Below are 18366 nucleotides of genomic sequence, written 5' to 3'. Positions count from 1 at the left end.
CATTTAATGTTTTAAAAAGTGGACTAGAATGTTCAAGGAATCTAGAAAAGGTAATGATTCTGATGCCTTTCTTTTGTATGAAAAAAAGAGGTTGCAAAGTAGATTTATAAGCTCCATGACTCGTCCAAACTCGCCTGATATGCCGCCGAAGCAGTTATCCGTTTCGTAAACGGTCGATGCCATTTTAATTTCGTGACACTTAAAATTTTTTTTAACTATCAACGAATTTCTACTAAATTAAAGAAAAAAAGAATTTTTAAGTAGCCACCCACGATCGAAGCCTGAATTTCTGTTTCCCAACACCCTGCTATACCACTACACTACCAGGTTGGTCCGCCAAATCTCCGTTAAAAATGGCATCGACTGTTTACGAAACGGAAATCAGCGCCTCCGAAGCGTACCAAATAGGTACGATTAGGTATAATTACTATTTTCTTGAACCTGACCTGATATGGTTACGATCAAGTACTTTTATGGGCCAAAACGTACCTAAAGCAAATGAAACTCACTAACTCTGTAACGAAACAATTACTTAAACTTTTGACTCACGCGTGATCAGGTCGTACACGGAAAACGTGTGCCAGGTGGCGTCAGGCAAATAAAATCTTCGCAGCTTTTTCTACAGTCGAATTTCCGGTTGCGACCACCTCTCCTCAGCGACCCGTTTTTCAAAATACCAAAAGTTCTCAAGTTAAATCACTATATTTGGAACCTCTTGTAACTGACCTCCTCTCGTAAGCGATCGCGACCACTTTCAGAGCCAAAAGTTTGAAATTTTCTTTTGTTTTTAACTTCCCGTCAGCGATCACTTGACAGTTATAGAGCGGAAACTTGATAAGGTGTTGTAACATCATCGCATTTCTGGATAGTACAGAAGACGAAAAATTCTCAATGAGAAGGACCACATTTTTTTTTTCGAAAATGACTTTTCCTATGAGTAAAACCTTTAAAACATGGGGAGAGAAGATGTCAATTACCATATGCTAATGAGGCAAAATTTTGTCCCAATATGATCTAAGCTCTCGTAAGCGACCACCTCCCGTAAGGAAGCGCTTACGGGAGGTTCGACTGTATTTTTGACTTGAGAGGGATAAAATACACTTGGCCCCTTGGGAAAAATGTGTTTCGGAGAGCACGAGAGAAGCGTAAGAGTTGCTAAGCAACTCTAGCTTCTTGAGTGCTCTCCAAACTTACTAAGTGCATTCAAAATTCGATATACGCACAGCTGAAAGCATGAACCAATTCTTTTATAACATAGCGAAAACAACGTGGGCACTCGATCAGTCGAACTCTTAAATAGATTTACTGAAATACATGCCGTAACTACTAGCTATTACAAACGAAGAGCGGGGTGGAGGAAACGTTTAAAAAAGATCTTACGGTCGATTGCAACTGCCGATCAATCAAAATTCAAAGTTTTGACAATAAAACTTCAAAGTTTACCCACCCACTTGGGAACGTTTTGGCGCCACTCCGCAAACACTTGAAGAGAAGCAAAGTCAGCAACGCGTACGGGTATTTTGTCTTTTTCAGTTTTGAAAATCAGAATGAATGATAGGAAATCAATGGAGGAATTTCTGTCGGATGTCGACCATGATCTTTTACAATATGCAGGGAAATTTTAAAGGAAGAAAGGGTTCACCTCAACATTGTCTGCGCGGTATCTAGCAGAAGAAGATCTTCATTTCTCCTGAAGGTCACAAAAGACTAGTCTTGAACATGATTGCTCGGCTAGCAACTCTTGGGAGAGTAAAAAGCAGCTTGAAGCGTTAAACAACGTCAACACAGCAGTTACAAAGCCCTGAATCAAATTTCCAATCTCCTGCACGAAAAAAAGATCTCCACGTCGGGCTCAAACAATGATGCGGACGAGTATCGAGTATCGAAAACGAGCGACGTTTCTCTTCTGACAAGGAGGCATCAGTTACCTAGCCCATGTGAAAGGTTCATCGAGGAAAATGAGTCAAGAATTTTAAGTTTAAACTTGAGGAAGCAAGCGCTAAAAGATAAGAACTTGAAGAAACCTCTGCCAAGATAAGAGACGCAGCTTCCGCGCTTGGAAATACCGGTCAACGCTATGTAACTGTCATGTAAGAAATCACACAGTTTGCACCTGCCGAGTGACAAAATGTGAGTCAGTGTTTTTCTGTGGAGAGTTGAGTTGGCATCCAGATGAAAAACAGGAGTTTCAGGAGAAAAAAAAGGGAAATAGCAGCTTTAGAAACGGCCGCCGCGAAAATAGAACTGGATTTGAACTGGCTTTCTCCCGAGTAAAAATAGTTCTTTAAATAAACACGTAGAGGAAATTTTGCTTGAAAAATTTCCCCATATTAGTATGTGTAATCAAATGGTGACGAGTGAAATTAGGAAATAATTTCACGCGCGTTTTGTCAAAATTCTGATAATTTCCCGAGCCTTTAGGCGTTTTGACAAAACGCAAGTGAAATTATTTCCTAATTTCACAAGAAAACAATTTGATTACCCTTTAATATCGTGGGTTACAAATGACGTTCACAACCGTAACTTTTTTACTGGTTTATTCTATCGAAAATCGAGAACGTTACGAAGAATATAGTTTTAGTTTCAAGCATACATTATTGCTAAAGTTCGTAATTTTCTGAGTTTCTTCTCAAAAATACCTTTCGAATTCTTCGTTCTTGTTCATAATGTTTCAAAATTAAGACAACTGTCAAATCTTTCTTAGATGATTGGCTCTAATTCGTCATGAACTGATGAATGAAATGACAACGGCACCCGTTGAAATGAGCTGAAACTAAAATTTTGCACGAGGCCATATAAAGTTTTGACAGTTTGTTTTGAAGTGAAATTATCACTAAGAAATTACTTTATGGTCTAAGAAAACTTGCCTAAATGAAAGTCAAGCGAAAATGCAAAGTTGAAAAACCTTCAAAGCTGGCAAGGAACACGGTTGTGGACAAATTATATACATCATGGCATGCTTGTAGACGTGGCCATTGCCCACCGCTGCAGGGGACTGGATTAGCGGCTGAAGGGGAACTCGACTGGTTGTCTGGTTAAAGTGGATTTCTTTGCCATCAATGATGCTAGACAGTTGTCGGCTGCTCGTCTTCGTTCCCGTGGTTGTAGGCTTCAACGCTTTATTCTTGTCGATGGCCATTTGTTGTTATTATTTCGGATTTTGGAACTCCCTAGGCCTCCAGCTTTCTGACCACCGTTTTCCGGACTGAGTGGTTGGATAATCTGTTTTAGCGACCCACGTTCGTAATCGATTTCGTCTTGTTTACACACGAAGGCGTAAAACCGCTCGAGTACTTCATTCAACTTCTCAGGAAGAATCATCTCCAGGTATCTGTCAAGGCTATTTTCGTCACACCACCTCTCAAAAACCCTCACCCAGGTAATTGTGCTCTATCGCGTATTTAAGTTTTCTGCCGCTTCTTTTAATTCCGTAACTTCTTCAATGGTCACCGTCTTAAATCTCAACGCCATCATCCACGGCAATTTTATAATTTCACATGTGAAATTATAAATTAATGCTAAAATTTCGCGCCAAAATTAAGGAGTAATTTGTCACCCATGATGTTCAATATGTTTTAAATTCCTCTACTGATACTAGGTGGAAGATTGTATTCACCAAGTTTGAAGGATCTGAAGGATGTAGCTTAGCTAGAAGACGCTCAGTTAATTTTCCATACATTTGTCTGTTTTTTTTTTCCCGCGAACCGCGTCCACCCAGCCAAATTTACAGACAAATGTATGGAAAATTAGAAAAATAAACCGAGCGTCTTCTAGCCAAGCTACATCCTTTAAACCTGGAAATACAATCCTGTTCCTAGTAGTTTAACGTTACGATTCACAACTTGTGTAAAATTCAATTTTGGAAAAAGTTATTTGCCATCGGATTCCTATACAAACACTGTAATTTCTGACCGCTTTGCCTAGCCATCAAGATGTCATCGAAAACCATGATATATAGTCTATTTAAGCTCGCAAATCTCACAGATATTTTTCATCGCGACCCATCGCAAAGCCCTGCAAGTTTACCAAAGGAGAGTAGTAATTCAGATGGCAAAATCTCACAGATGTTTCGTATGACAGAGAATTTACCGAAGGAGGAAAATAGCCGTAAATTTGCTTCCATTGCTCCCATTGCCTCCTGATTTCAAGTACTGTTTCACAGATGGCAATATTTCTCCTCGCGGTCCGTCAGTAACGCTGGAAAACAATGAAGCCAACACTCCACGAAATCGCATTGGTAGTAAAATGACCTAAACCACTACAGCGACATAGAAGAAAAGGTACGCAAACGAAGCCAGGGAAGGCGTTTTTATTTGTTTTCCACAGTGAAAAATTTGCCGGCAGAAAATGTGAAATTCGAAGCGAGTGAAGCACTTTGACACAACATTGTCACTATCAATACAAATATTAACGCGAACCACATTCCGGTTATTCCTGTGTGTTATCATTTGTTGAAGAAATTACAATTGCAAAACTAAATGTTTGGATTTATTTCTACGCGGATAACCACTCAAAAGTTAATGGCCTTAGTACATCGGCCAATGCATCCAGCGTGATGAAGGCACATGAAAAACCGGACTTTGAATGTTATCAAGAGCCGTAATCGGGGACGGAGACCGTAAGCGCGCGCCATTTCTAGTATTGGGGTTGTCCCCATGATATGGGACAAAAATTCTATTTTTAGAACAAATTGCGCCATCACCTGCGGCACACGCGCGTGCATGCTGCGAGGATTTTTGCGGATGTCGCGCGGGGAAAAATGGCGTCCGAAATTACCTTCGTGAGTGAGGCAGATATAGGATTTCTCTCAGCAGTTTCGCTTCCTAATTTAAGCCAAGCCCTCCTTGAGAACTTCCTTGACAATGACCATGAAGACCATGAAGGTGAGGATGATTCAGAAGAGGAGTGGAGTGACTTTTCCGACTTATCGAGTGGAGAGGATCTGTCGGACATGTCGGGTGAGGATTCACCAAGGAGAGGACAGAAAGATGCAAGGAGAAAAAAGGTACCAAAAGCCACAAATAAAGAGGGGAATGAGTCCAGTAAAGAGAAGAGGAAAAAGAGTTCTGGAAAATACCTTTCTACCAACGACGTAAAAAGGCTGGAGGAGACTCTTATATCTTACGTTTTGAGTGCACAAACACACTGCGAAAATGAATTAAGAAATGAAAAATCTTTGTCAATATTTCCCCTTCGCAAGCAAATGGTGTCCACCCTACTCAATAGCGACACGGTTAAGGAAATGTTTGTGAAGTTTTGTCGGGATATTTATTCCAAAATAATTAAAGCTTTTACCGAAATATCCAGCGCTAAGGTGAAAAAAAGTGACAAACGGGCTTCGTTTTCAGTTATTTGTTCCCAATTGTTGTTGACCGTGGAGGAATCCGAACTCTGGGAAAACATGAAAAGGGCAATTGTCACCACCATTCAATTGCATGAGAACGAAACTGACGAAGTCAACTTTCATGCCGCCGTTGTTCTTAACACCATCTACTGGGCACTTTACGAAAATTTTCACAGCGCAGTCATGCAAATTAAGATTGACATTGACAAACAGAAAACCCACACCACTGCAAGTGAAGGCGCGGACACTGTTGTCGATTCCGACTTTGTGGACGTTGCTAGAGTATCTGGGGCGGCGCTGCATAAGCTACGGAAAGGAAGGGAGAAGATTGTTAACGGACGGAAAGGAGTCAGGAAAGTTTCTGAAGCGACAAAGGATAATTATGCAGCCGAAGTAAAAATCATGTCTGAAATGGTCTGTTCTGCAGCGGAGAAAACATCTTTGCCATTGGGTCTAAAAACTTTGAACGAAGGAAAGTTGACTTTCTTTAGTAGTAAGTTTACTGTTGTTTTGTTAACGTTAGATAAAAGATTAAGAGAAATGTTGACTGAAAAAAATCTGACGAGATATCCGAAAAACCTTATGAAGCTGACCAAACAATCAGTTGCTCTTGATGAGGAGCTACAAGAGTTATTTTTGGTAGCATCTAATAGGGCGTGCACGGCACCAGTCGAGGAGGTTAGGGTTTGCTCCATATGGCAAGAGCTAGTTAAGAAAATATGTAATACCAGATTTAAGGAATTCTACAGTGTTCAAGAAGAGAAAAAACTGATACAGGAGGGCAAAGTCGTTTCAGCCGACCAAAGCTTGAGGGACAAGCTGAAAACTTACAGCGTCGATAAGCGTGCTTAATTGAGGATGTTTAATAATGTCTTACAAGTTTTCTTCTTGGCGGTGACCCGGTTCGAGTAGTCTCACTGTAATGGTTTATACTTGGGGCAGCACCAGCTTGCCTTATAAAATATGACAAGTCTCATTTTTACTGCAAAAATATGACAGCAAAAGAATAACCAGAAGTGACAGCTTAAAAGGTTGGTCCTTTTATTGAGAGCTACACTCAGCTAGTCAGGTACATTGGTACTCAAACTCAGTAAGTGTAAGGGCTACAGAAAAATTAACCAAAAAAATATATCTGTTAAGTTATTGTTATTTTGTTGCTAGGGCTAAATTTGCATGCATTTGCATGAATTCGATGATCGACCCATCAAGCGACTGTATGTCTTTAACAGCACAAAAATATAATTATTTAGTTCTCAGGCATGATTCAAGCTTCATAAGTTACATGAACACCATTTTAAATATGCAATAAATAAAGGATCAAGAAAATTGTTTAATACACTACAAGTTGGATCATACGTGCAAATAACATGGCCACCTGAAATATCAGTTTCTGTAATCTTAAGAGCTGATCTATATTTAGTGAATAACAGTTATAGTTTGGCAATGAAGACTATTGCAAGTGGTTTGAAACATCTGTATGATGTAATTAAAAGCTCTAAGTACTTGTAGGGCATATTTCTCGCTGATACATACATTTTGTAAGGAGTACTCAAATAATGGAAAGGTGGACTTATATTATCATAAGGAGAGCTGGAGGGGGGCCTCCAAATCATATATCAGTTATGTTTTTACTGCCCCCTAATAGTTGAAAGGCAGACTCTTAAATGATTTTTTTAAATGCTGTTTGGTAATCAATTTTCACCACATTAAGGAACCATGATAATAATTTAGAAATGTGCTGAATGACTTTACAAGACTATTAATAATTATTATTATATTTACAGTGTGACATTTTCTTGTTCCTATGTAAAATGGTGACTGATGACTAATGGCAAAGTACAGCCAGCTTAAAAATGAGACAGTATTTCGTTAAAAAGTTGAACTTCCAGGCTGAAAAGAGTTTTTATGATAATAATTATTATCTACAACCAAAAAGAAATGCTCGGAGGAGAAATCAGTGTACTTAAACTTCTGCCACACAACAGTTTTTAGCTGACTAAACTATACTAAATGTACTTTTTTCTTCTAAAATGACAAGGCACATTTTGACATGTACTACATTTATCCGTTGTACTCCACCTAAGTAATTTAGGCATACTGTATTGAGGTGCTGTAAAATTTCTGGGATGTCTTGGCTAGCCACAATATCAACTCATTTTCTTTGGACGGTAGGGAATGGGAGAGAATACACCCATACTGTAAATGCCTGTGGCTATCGAAAATTGCACATGCCCCATTTTCCCAAACTAAAACTACTACAGTCCTCCCACCAGATACAAAGATACCAACTGATTTCCTTTTCATGTTTGCCCGTTCCCTGACATTTGAAATGACATCCTGGAAGTTATTACCATTAATAAAAAAATCTTTGGGATCCTCATAGGAAAGGAGATGTAGATCATCTCCAACAGAGCTAAATGCATCTTCTACATCAAGCCCACCAACTCCTGCAGCAGAAAAGCACTCATCAAAGATTTTATTGCCCTCAGAAATACTTGATACCACATGGCCAAACCAACCCTCTTCAAGAACTTTCTTTGGTTCACCAATCAACCCAGAGGAGAATTTGAAACCCATTACAAGGGCTATTAGGGTGCATGCAGAGCTACCTTGCCTACCCTGAAAAGTGCTTTGAGAAATTTGGTATGGAAAAATAAATTCTTTAACACCCTGATAACCATAAGGAACAAAATGTGCCATGATTTCAATGTAAGGCTGTTGATGATCAGTGTTCAATGTGGACACACTTGTGGGGCCAGATATATAGACCTCTTGGTCCCGGTAACCCTTCTGATCATGGCTTGTGGCTCTAGCAGTGAGCTTCAGCTCCTGTCTCAACTGAATCCTTCCAAGAGATGACCCATAATTCCCTGCACTTAGAGAACCATGGGCATGGAACTTGAGTGTGCCAAAAAGGGATTCAAGGCGACTTATCGAGAGCCGCAATGGAGACAGTGTGTATCCAGGAAAATTCTCAAAAAAGTATGATGAGAACTGTTTAAATCCAAAGACCATGACTCTTTGAAGGTCAAATGTCTAGAAGGAAAGAAATTAAAAAGGCAAGCTAAATAAGAAATACCATTAAGGGCTTACTAAACAACTGATCCCAGCTCACATTCACATATATATTGTTAAATAATAATTATAATAATAATACTTCTATTGTACAACTTTTATTGATACATGATAAATGTTTTGCAGCAAAGCTGATGTGGTTGTGTCTTTTACAATTGACTGCTTTTTTAATCATCTTTAGCCAGAAACATCCTGTAAGAAGGCATTAGATATTAGTCATAGTCCCAGCTGCTACATACAATAATTAAATATAATATATACTATTGCCCCATTAAAGGGAACACTTGTCTTCCCTCCAAGGACCAGGAGCGATGTAATGTGATCTTTTAAATGTACATTCAAGAACAAGTAAACAAGAAATGTTAATATATAATTAATCTTTAATCTGCAATACCTGCCATGCTAAAAACTTTGCTGCACGTGCTCGTTTGGAGTTGTCCACATATTCTGCAAAGAATTAAAAGGACAACTGAGACATAGTCCAGTTTGCCACCCCAAAAAGTTAGGGATGAGGGATCAGAAAGAGGGATGTACTGTAAATATCATTAATTACAGTATTTTGGTGTTATGTTTATTATGACCTGGTTTACTGGTTAACTAGCATACAGTTATTGATATTCCCATGAAAGTGTTGCTTTCAAGTGGCCAAGTAAAAACAGAGATCTAATAAAAAAATGTGAATGTGATTGACACTTATTGATCCAAATGTTGAATGTTAAACATTTGAATCACATCATCATCAACCAGACTGACCTTCATTTTTAACTATAAGGACAGCCAGGTGAAGTGACCCCCTGGCTCGGGAGACTTGGGCAACCACTCCCCGTGTTCTTGACGTAAAATAAATTACCTTACCTTACCTGACCTTACCCAATTGCTTGACTTTTAATCTTTTTATTGTTTCTTTATATGATGCCTGTATTAATAGTACCTTAACTGGGCAAACAACTTATGTTAACTGAATAAAGTTTTTGATGTATACATACCTGTGTTGTTGTGCTCATCTGCCCATTCTTCAAAATATCTCCATCCCTGTTGTATGTTTTTGAATACAGCCGACTCATTGGATCTTATAAACACATGGCTAAGGATTCCCTTTTCAAAAATGAGGTGGCATGCTTGTAGGTACCTTGCAGTTTCTTTCACAACATCACAGTTTTCTGGGCCGTCACTACTCAAACTTGCATATTCTTCCAAGGCTGCAATCATATAACGTTGCTGTAGAAAATGTAAAAGTAAACAAAACCACTTATCACTCTTTCGTTCATAAAATTGGAGGCTTCATCTAAATTGTAAAACAAATATTTGTAACATTAATTCCTGCCAGTATGTGCATGTGTGGCATAAATTATCATTCTTCTATCATTTTCAAGCTAAGGATCTATAAAGTTCTACAAAATTACACTAATTTTCCTCTCTTACCTGCATTATTTTTGCAGGCATAACATTCAGTCTTGTCCAGCAGTCACGTTGCACATAGCTATACCTCAGACCAGGAACACGCTTACCAAGTCCTTTTGCAGATCTCTCTTGATCCTTGTGGTATTGATCAATTATTGGCTGCCAGCCAAAAGTAGTACCTCCCTTCTCAAAAGCTTTTTTCCCCTTGTTCCTTGACCTGTACAAAGCTGCAATGACGTTCTTTAACTGGAAAATACAAGAAACAATAACACCCAGGTGTTACAAATTGCACACACTACGAGAATAATTAAATTAGAAGGCCATACCTGGTGAGCAGGGCATATCATGACAAAGCAGGTTTTGTCTGATCTGGTGCTGAATGGATTGATGAAACTGGCCTTGAACCGGTATTGCTCATCACCACTGTCTTCTACTGGGAGCTACTCATTTGCATAGCCACATAGCCTCTTGAAAAGCGCTAAGTTACAGGAAGCTCCATCACCAACCAATAGAATGACACGGAACCGGTACTTTTCAAGGGTACTGATCACCTTAAAGATGATGTCATGTAGGAACTTTCCATCCAGGGGTACTTCACGGAGAAAGTAAGGCCCAGCAAACTCGAACCCAGATGTCAAATCCCGCCAGTAGGTCTGAAGAACATAACTTGCTTTTTGACCAATTCCATTTTCTGAGGCAAACAGGGACTCATAAACATCATGGAGACATGACCAGTCATTTTCACTCATTGCATAACCAATGGCGACACCATCTGTGCAACGGATCTGGATCTTACTCTGCACCTGTTAATTACAATTTTAAAAGCATTTCATGGTCTGAAATTTCAGTTAAAAATAATTTCAAACTATAGCCAGTTAACTGATTGGTATTTACTTTCCATTTTAGGGATTATGGTGATAAATCAGGATTAAAGGCTTTACCAATCCAACAACAGTTTTGAATCATTGAATGGATCTGAAAGTAATAATTTAATTTAAACTAACGACAACTTAAGTTGAGTAAATGCAATAATAAAAGGGGTCTGGCAAAATTGTATATTGAGCCAGCTAGTTGTTAAAATATGAAATTGGAACAACTATAATTAATTTAGTCAAATTTAACTCAGTTAATACTGCTCCAACAAGACAGCAAAAACAAAAAAAAACACTTAAAATTTAAATAAGGTGCATTAATTCATGCTCAATGAGCCCTGTAGGATTCAAATAACATCATTGATTGCAGCCATGCAGACGTACCAAGCAAAGGAAGATAGTCAAAATTCCTTTTTAAATAAGGTACACCAATTTGGCTGTTATGATGTTAACAAAGGGAATACCCTCTATTCACCTTTGTCTCATCAAAAAGGAGCTCTCCAACTCCCAGTGGCTCTGGTCTTCCACTGAGGACTGCAGTAGTTTTAAATTGATTAAACAAACAAAGTTGCTCGATGATTCTTTCTTCATGGATACCATCCTCTACTGTTCTCTTTGCCATTACCCTCTCCAAGGACCTCCTGCATGGTAGCTGGAGAATATCCAGCTTCTTGAGGTCATCAAACAGGGCCGGGCAGCGTGCGTAAATGGCAAGAGCCACTCGCCAAGACGCTTGCGTCCAACGATTAGATCGATGTCCATATCCTATAATAGAATGTGTATAATAAGGAGAAACATATATTAATGAAAAAGGCATGAGCTATATGTAAAAGAACCACCAAGCTACTGGGTTATTCTTTGCATGCCCATCTAAATATGTGGACAATACAGGATTTCAAATTTTAATGCTGGACAAGTTTGCAACAGACTCCCTTCTGATCATAAGATGGATCCAGAAGAAAAAGCCCTCCACATACATACATGCACATTAATTAACAGCATTTGTTATTGCTGTTCTAGAACAGACAGGGATGTTTGTCAGAAATTTTGAATTAAACCCTTGAAGGAGACCAGTGGCCTGGCTCAAGCTATTTTTACCCTCTTGAAAGATACCAAATTATTAAAAAATATGGAATTTACATTTTCTACTTTTATTCCTCTGACATTTTGCCCAACACCCTAAGTGAGACCAGTAGGCAGAAATTTACACCTTTAAGCAAGACAACATGCATATGAAGCCCTATGGGTACTCCCATAAATTTCGGATAGTTGTGTGTCGCGAAGGGTCTTAAATCCTGACCCTATTTAAGGATGAATCAAACAAAAATTGATACCCTATTTAAGGCCCAAACCTGTAAAATGACATCCTATGCAAGGGAAGAACAAAAACTCACAATAGCTTGAACGAGTCAATTTTAGCGACTATACAATTTAGGCACCCTATCTAAGGATCACACTGGGACACCATGCCAACATGGGTGAAAATGATACCCTATTTAAGGATCGAGAACCTCAAAAAACCATACCCTATCCCGCAGCACATACCTATATAGCCCATATAGGGGAGTACCCCCCCGGGCCCTATGCCCCCTAACTTTGGGGGGGGGGGGGTTTGAGAGGGGGGGGGAGCTGGAACAGTGGATGAATAGAAACACACCAGGGGTGTTCATGACAGATATACATGTGCTGTGGAGTGAACTTGTCACTTACGGCATCCCTTAAGTTATTTGCTTACTAATTCTCATGCACAATTACTGATAATTCCTCTTAATTTCCTATCATCTTCGGACCAATTTACAATGTAGCATTTGAGAGTGCTGCCTGACGCATGTAGGTCGAATTACATACCCTACTAAACCTTACCGTTTTTCCTCTGATCTTTCCGGAAATTCGCTTTGTCCGAATCCCATATCTCACGCAAGACATGTCCTGCACCGGGTCGGAAACGATCAGCGTCCGCCACACATTTTTCAAATTCCTTTCTTCCCATGGGTGTACTTTCAACTCTCTCCATCAATTTGTCCAAGTCAGAGCTATGTGTATCGGACAGTAAAACGGAGAACTTCTTTCTGTATCGTCTGACCTGTTTTGCCATGTTTTTCCTTGATTGCTGCACATTTTTCAATCGCTTACTTTGGCTCTTTGGACTGAGGCAACTGAAGCGAACTTTGGATGACGCAGACTGTCTGCTCCTTACGTCTTCTTGAGTCAGAGACTTCTTTTGGTTAAGGCGTTCTGACAGTTTCTGTTCCATTTTGTAACAGCATCGACACTTCCTTCCACTCTCAGATTGGGCATTTTTTATCACTCGCGCGCAATTTCTTGACAAAACTCTGCGCCAAGGAAGGGTCTGTTCTTCTACTTCTGAGGACAGATAATCCTGCTGGCCAGTTATCTTAATGTCCACTCCAGGGCAAGGACAATTCTCGGCGACTTCGTTTATTGCATTTCTCAGTTGTTCCGACTGCTTAATATTCATCGTGCCCCTTCTTACGAGCTCAAAGTGATACACAAACAAACGATATTCACCATTTGCATCAACAACGAGTCGCACGTCGTCAAAAGGCACGTCGTCAGAGAGAGTAGCTTTCTGTTTCTTCACGACAACCAGGGATGGCTTTCCACTTTTTCCCACAACCTCGACACGAACCTCTACTCTGGGATCCAGGAGATCTGCTGCGAGGGCTTCAAGAGATCTTAATTCGTTGCTCTTAGCAAGAATGTGTGCACGAAGGTTAAGTTTACCAACCTGGACATAATTGAAATACATTCAGTGTCAATTAACTTATTTTAGTCCCGAAAGTTCGGAAAAGAGCGTGAAAACCGATGCCGTGTAACTAAAAGTTACAAATATAAAACCAAGCGACTTGCGCACCTGAAATGGTTTCCCACTGTTCGTGTCACTCCAGAGTGTCTCAAACATCGTTTTCACCCTCTTTTGCTGTGTGGCTGAACTGATTTCCTCCAAATTTGAATCATTTACTCGTTTAACTGAGCTATCGACTTCCATTTCAAGTTATTTACAGCTGTCAAACCCTGCCATTGCTGTACAAATCTCTCAACTCTCACCATTTGATCAGGCAACATGACAACATCCGCGCGAGAGCCCCCGACATGTGCGTGGATCCGCGCGGATATATGACGTCATGATGGCGCAATTTGTTCTAAAAATAGAAAAATTGTCCCATATCATGGGTTCGCGGGGGGGTTCGCGCGGATCCCAAGACTTACGGTCTCCGTCCCCGATTATGGCTCCTGATGTTATAGAAGGTTATTTAACAATTATTCCTTGAGCGCGCGTTGGATATGAGATGGTAAATAGCCAACGAGGCCCGTAGGGCCGAGTTGGCTATAACCAATCTCATATCCAACAAGCGCGAATGGAATAATTGTTTTATTAAATTCGGTGCGTTTGTATTCTTGGAAATAAAGCTTAATTTTATTGGGTTTTAATTTTACAAAACGACCGGAAGTCGATGTGACAAAAACAACAACAAGTGGGAAATCACATGACATGCGCGCCGTTTGTAAAATTAGTTGAATGAAAAATTTGAGAGCGAAGCAAACGAATTTACTGAATGAAATTGCAATCAAATAGAATTCAAGAAACGTCTATCAAATGAAGGAGATATAAACTTGGCCAGAAAGTTTGAAAAGCGTTCGAGTTCGAGTCATGGAGAAGAGCTAAATAATTGTGTACTTGCACATTGCCATCGTAATAATGCTGCGGAAAACTTTGATCGCCATGTGACACAGACGTTGTGCCAAAATTATTCTCGACAAGATCTCTCTCAGGATTCCCTTGCTTTGAAAGCCTTGGCATTTCGAGCTGCAAGTGTGGAGCTCATTGTTGGTCAGTTTAGAGTCAAGGACAGAAACTATCTTAGCGTCAGATTCATCTTCAGAATCTCCGAGGCCACCCTGGTGGTTTTTCGTGGCCGGTAAAGAACCGGGCTTACTTCGGTTCAGCTCAAAACACTCAACTCCTTGAGGTGTATTTCGCAAGGACAGAATTGTTGGCGCTAGCTGTCGTTGATTCTCTTCGTCGTCGTCGTCGGCCAAAAAAGAGACTGAGATAAAACTAGGTCGTCCACTGTAGCTGTGCGGGATTCTTGCACTAGGCCGATCCGAGCTTGCTTAGTCGAACAGTTTCCTCATCTGCTCATTGGAAACTGGTTTCTTATGGACTACGCCGGCAATTATGCCTGTTTTCCTGCGGCCTTTTACAAATGCATATGCTCTAATAATTTATTTGCCTGGTCAGAGATAATGGAAAACGGTTTGTTGTGCAACGGCGTGCGAAGGAAATGATCAACTGGCGGCTTTAATGGATTTAATCAATGAACTTTTGCAATACGTGCCATCTTTCTTCCTCGCAGACGAGTAAAAACACTTCAACTGAACATTCAGTTCTTCTTTTGACATTTCTTATATCGGTTTCGAAAATTTGGTGCCACCAGGACTAGCAAGCCATTCTGTTCAGGTAAAATTTGTTTTTGTTACATAATCTTCATGAATGCGTAAAATCTCGCCGGTCATATTTTAATTTTGCAACTTTAAGGGAAACTTAACGTATACATACCGTTAAATAATCTTATCTCGAGCTTTGCGGCTTTTTTGTTGTTACTGGGTCGGCATTGTCCATAATTTGCTGTATTTGCTGTGTAGATAGCTCACCGAATGTGCTTTTTTTCATCCATTTTTTTTTGTCGACGAACCTTTGCTTCACGCGAAAAAGCTCATGCCGAGCGACATTTGCCGCTTTCATTTCCATATAAGGTCAAACGCAGGTATAATGGCCGGTAACCGAGATCCAGTGAACCAATCAGAAAGCTAGAATTGCATTATCCGAGGCTGAGAATTTAATAAAAATGAATAGTCAGGGACCCAAAAAGATATCTGAATCGAGAACACTACATAAATTATCTTTCTCGTTGTAGCAAAGACGTTTGTGAAATGAAGTGCGATCATGTTAGTGGACATTTAACCAGTTTGGGGAGGAACATGTAGACCATGGCCAGAGTCGACTGAGCGGCAGAATTCAAACCTACACCAACGAGCAAAACAACAAACCCAGAAAACAAAAAATATTACCCTCGACCCGCCACACTCGACCTTCAACATGTAACCCTCGATCGTCGACCCTCAACAAAAAAGATAGACTCCACATGATCGCGTCATCTGTGTCGATACTTTTATAACAATTGGCCAATTAGCACGTGATAGAGTTAAAAGTTGTTGTAAAAAAGGAAAAAATCCATATATATTCCATGTTGCCCCTCGTCTTTTCAGTAGTAGATCATACCAATGACATGAAAATGTTTTAACAGCAAAAGAAAAAAGTGGCACACGAGACGATTGCAGAGTGTGTCACCGATGTTCTGACCACATTTTGATGTTATCTATAACGGAAAGTATAACCTGTTTTCTATTTCTTAAACAACTATTTTGAAATGATTGTTTTCCTACTAAAATAATAATAAAATAATAAATAATAATAATCCGAGTAGACATTTGCAAAAAGCAAGGCTAGCAGTTGTAATGATTGTTAAACAAAAAACAAAGATAATGGATATACTTACAGGTATCTCAAGTTCTCCAAAGAGGAGAAGATATCCTGTGGTAAATTCTGAATGTGATTTCCTGTCAGGTCTCTGCGATAGACGGAGAACAAGTTGAAAATACATAGTCTTAATGAGATAAAGAAGGTATTTTCATGTGGAGCAAGTTCACGGCTGTCATATCAACGGCAAAAAGCCTTGATATATCGAAAGAGGATTTTAACAACAACCACCCACACCCTCCCCCCCACCACCCCCCTTCCTCTTGAACAGTTATCAGGGATGAAGGGAATGGGAGGATGATTTCATTCATCTCTCGCCGATACATTTGATATGTCGGGATTCTCCCCACATCATTTGAAATTATAGTAGCAACCACCGTGGTTTTGAGTGGCATGCAAAGCAAGATTACGCCTTCTTTACAAAAATCTTTGGCAACATTGCGGAACTAGTACCCATTTACATTCTAGTATCAGTTTTTAATACTTCAGTATCGATTTAGACTATATTAATTATAGGATTTGCAAATCTACCACAGCCGAGAAAACATTTTCTCTTAAATTATATACGCGTATTAAAAAAAGTTTAGAGTTCCATCCGTTTAACCCAACCCCCCTCCCCTGAACCACCTTTGAGTCATGAGTTTGCTTACCCAATGGATTAAAACGAACTCACTTTACTGGCCTCAACACTGTTTCGTAATTTAGTAATTTATTTCAGAAACCTACAGCCACTTCGATTCAACTAAACGGAGGTGGCTATAACGGAGGGTCACAGGGCACAAATTGTGACATCATACTGTAGTAAGAGAAGATCAAGGTAAGAGAGTGATTCCATCATATATGCCTTATACCTTAAGTTATTTTGAAACATGGTACATGTACGACTGTACCCAGTTCTTCTTCGGATGTTTCTCACGCGTTGCGTGGATGTTTTCGTGGAGGATTTGGTTATGTTTCGCTTCGTTTGAAAGCCAAGGAAAACATGGAACACGCAGTGCGAGGATGGGTAACCCGAAAACACTGACCCCCGGTTCGTGGACCCCCCACAACGGACCGGGTTCGCGGGCTACCCTACGGACCGAACCATGGACTACCCCTACGGACCCCCTCTACGGACCACCCTAAAATAGTGTAAAACTAAGAGATAAAGATTTCACTTATGGGTTGTCTAATAAATTCAGACTGGTGTCGGTGATTTTTCGAGTGTTGCACTGCATGTGCAAATGTAACAGAATTGGGTTTTTAACACCCCACCCCACCTCCCTAAAAGCTGTTTTCTGCGTAAGGAGATGCCGATGGTAAGAAGGAAAGTTGTTACCTTCCATTCGCGGCTCAATCTGGCTATGGAAGATATATTTTTAGGCCGTTTATTCTTGTTTGTATCTGTTATTCCGCTGAGTAAATTGTGAAGCCTGGAACTAATTCACGAACCCACGGGAGGATGAGCTGAAGAAAATGGCACAGGGAAAAGAACACAAATTTCGAGGCTTCCAGGAGGCTTCCCCGTACGCGTCTCTCGTATACTTTATGGCCACAACAAAGAAAATGGCAATGTGTAATTATATAAATTGCACCCGAGCCTGAATCCAGGTCTGCCCATTTGCACAATGTAACGTTCGAAATTTCGCCGATATGAGTAATCTAGTAGACAACCTGTAACTGAAATATTTATTTATTATTTCTATTATATTTTGGGGGCTGGTCTGTAGAGGGGGTCCGTAGCGGGAGTCCGTGGACCGGTCCATAGGTAGTCCACGGACCCGGTCCGTAGCGGGGGTCCGCGGACCGGGGGTCAGTGTTTTCGGGAATCTTTAAAACGGGGAATCTTTAAAAGCGGGAATCTTTAAAATGGGGAATCTTTAAAAGCGGGAATCTTTAAAATGGGGAATCTTTAAAAGCGGGAATCTTTAAAACGGGGAATCTTTAAAAGCGGGAATCTTTAAAACGGGGAATCTTTAAAAGCGGGAATCTTTAAAACGGGTAATCTTTAAAGTGGGGAATATTTAATAGCGTTAATCTTTACCGAAAAGTGAACGAGAATCTCTCAGTTTCCCACCGGAAGCTATTTATTCTCTCACATGTATCAACTCAACAGGTACAGAGACAGTTGT

The 18366-nt window shown here is 40.0% G+C and overlaps 1 protein-coding gene and 1 pseudogene across 2 annotated transcripts; one reads left to right on the top strand and one right to left on the bottom strand.

The window, feature by feature from the left end:
• The first annotated feature begins 4614 nt into the window (after positions 1-4614).
• LOC149109915 (uncharacterized) lies at positions 4615-6311 on the top strand. The gene is made up of 2 exons (XM_089293853.1): positions 4615-5014; positions 5441-6311. Exons 1-2 carry the CDS (start codon positions 4760-4762, stop codon positions 6194-6196), a joined length of 1011 nt encoding a protein of 336 aa, XP_089149979.1. The 5' UTR covers positions 4615-4759; the 3' UTR covers positions 6197-6311.
• A 50-nt stretch (positions 6312-6361) lies between these two features.
• LOC149109914 (uncharacterized) lies at positions 6362-13645 on the bottom strand (annotated as a pseudogene). Its single transcript, XR_016208499.1, has 7 exons — positions 12556-13645; positions 11168-11457; positions 10147-10623; positions 9842-10066; positions 9406-9637; positions 8814-8866; positions 6362-8380 (listed from the first exon to the last, which is right to left on the bottom strand). The product of XR_016208499.1 is annotated as an uncharacterized LOC149109914 (transcript).
• Positions 13646-18366: the final 4721 nt, after the last annotated feature.

The sequence above is a fragment of the Orbicella faveolata genome, unplaced genomic scaffold (genome assembly GCF_042242905.1).
Source record: "Orbicella faveolata isolate gen_17 unplaced genomic scaffold, um_ofav_v1 contig_25, whole genome shotgun sequence".
NCBI classification, from domain to species: domain Eukaryota; kingdom Metazoa; phylum Cnidaria; class Anthozoa; order Scleractinia; family Merulinidae; genus Orbicella; species Orbicella faveolata.
This window is presented reverse-complemented; position numbering and strand designations above follow the sequence as displayed.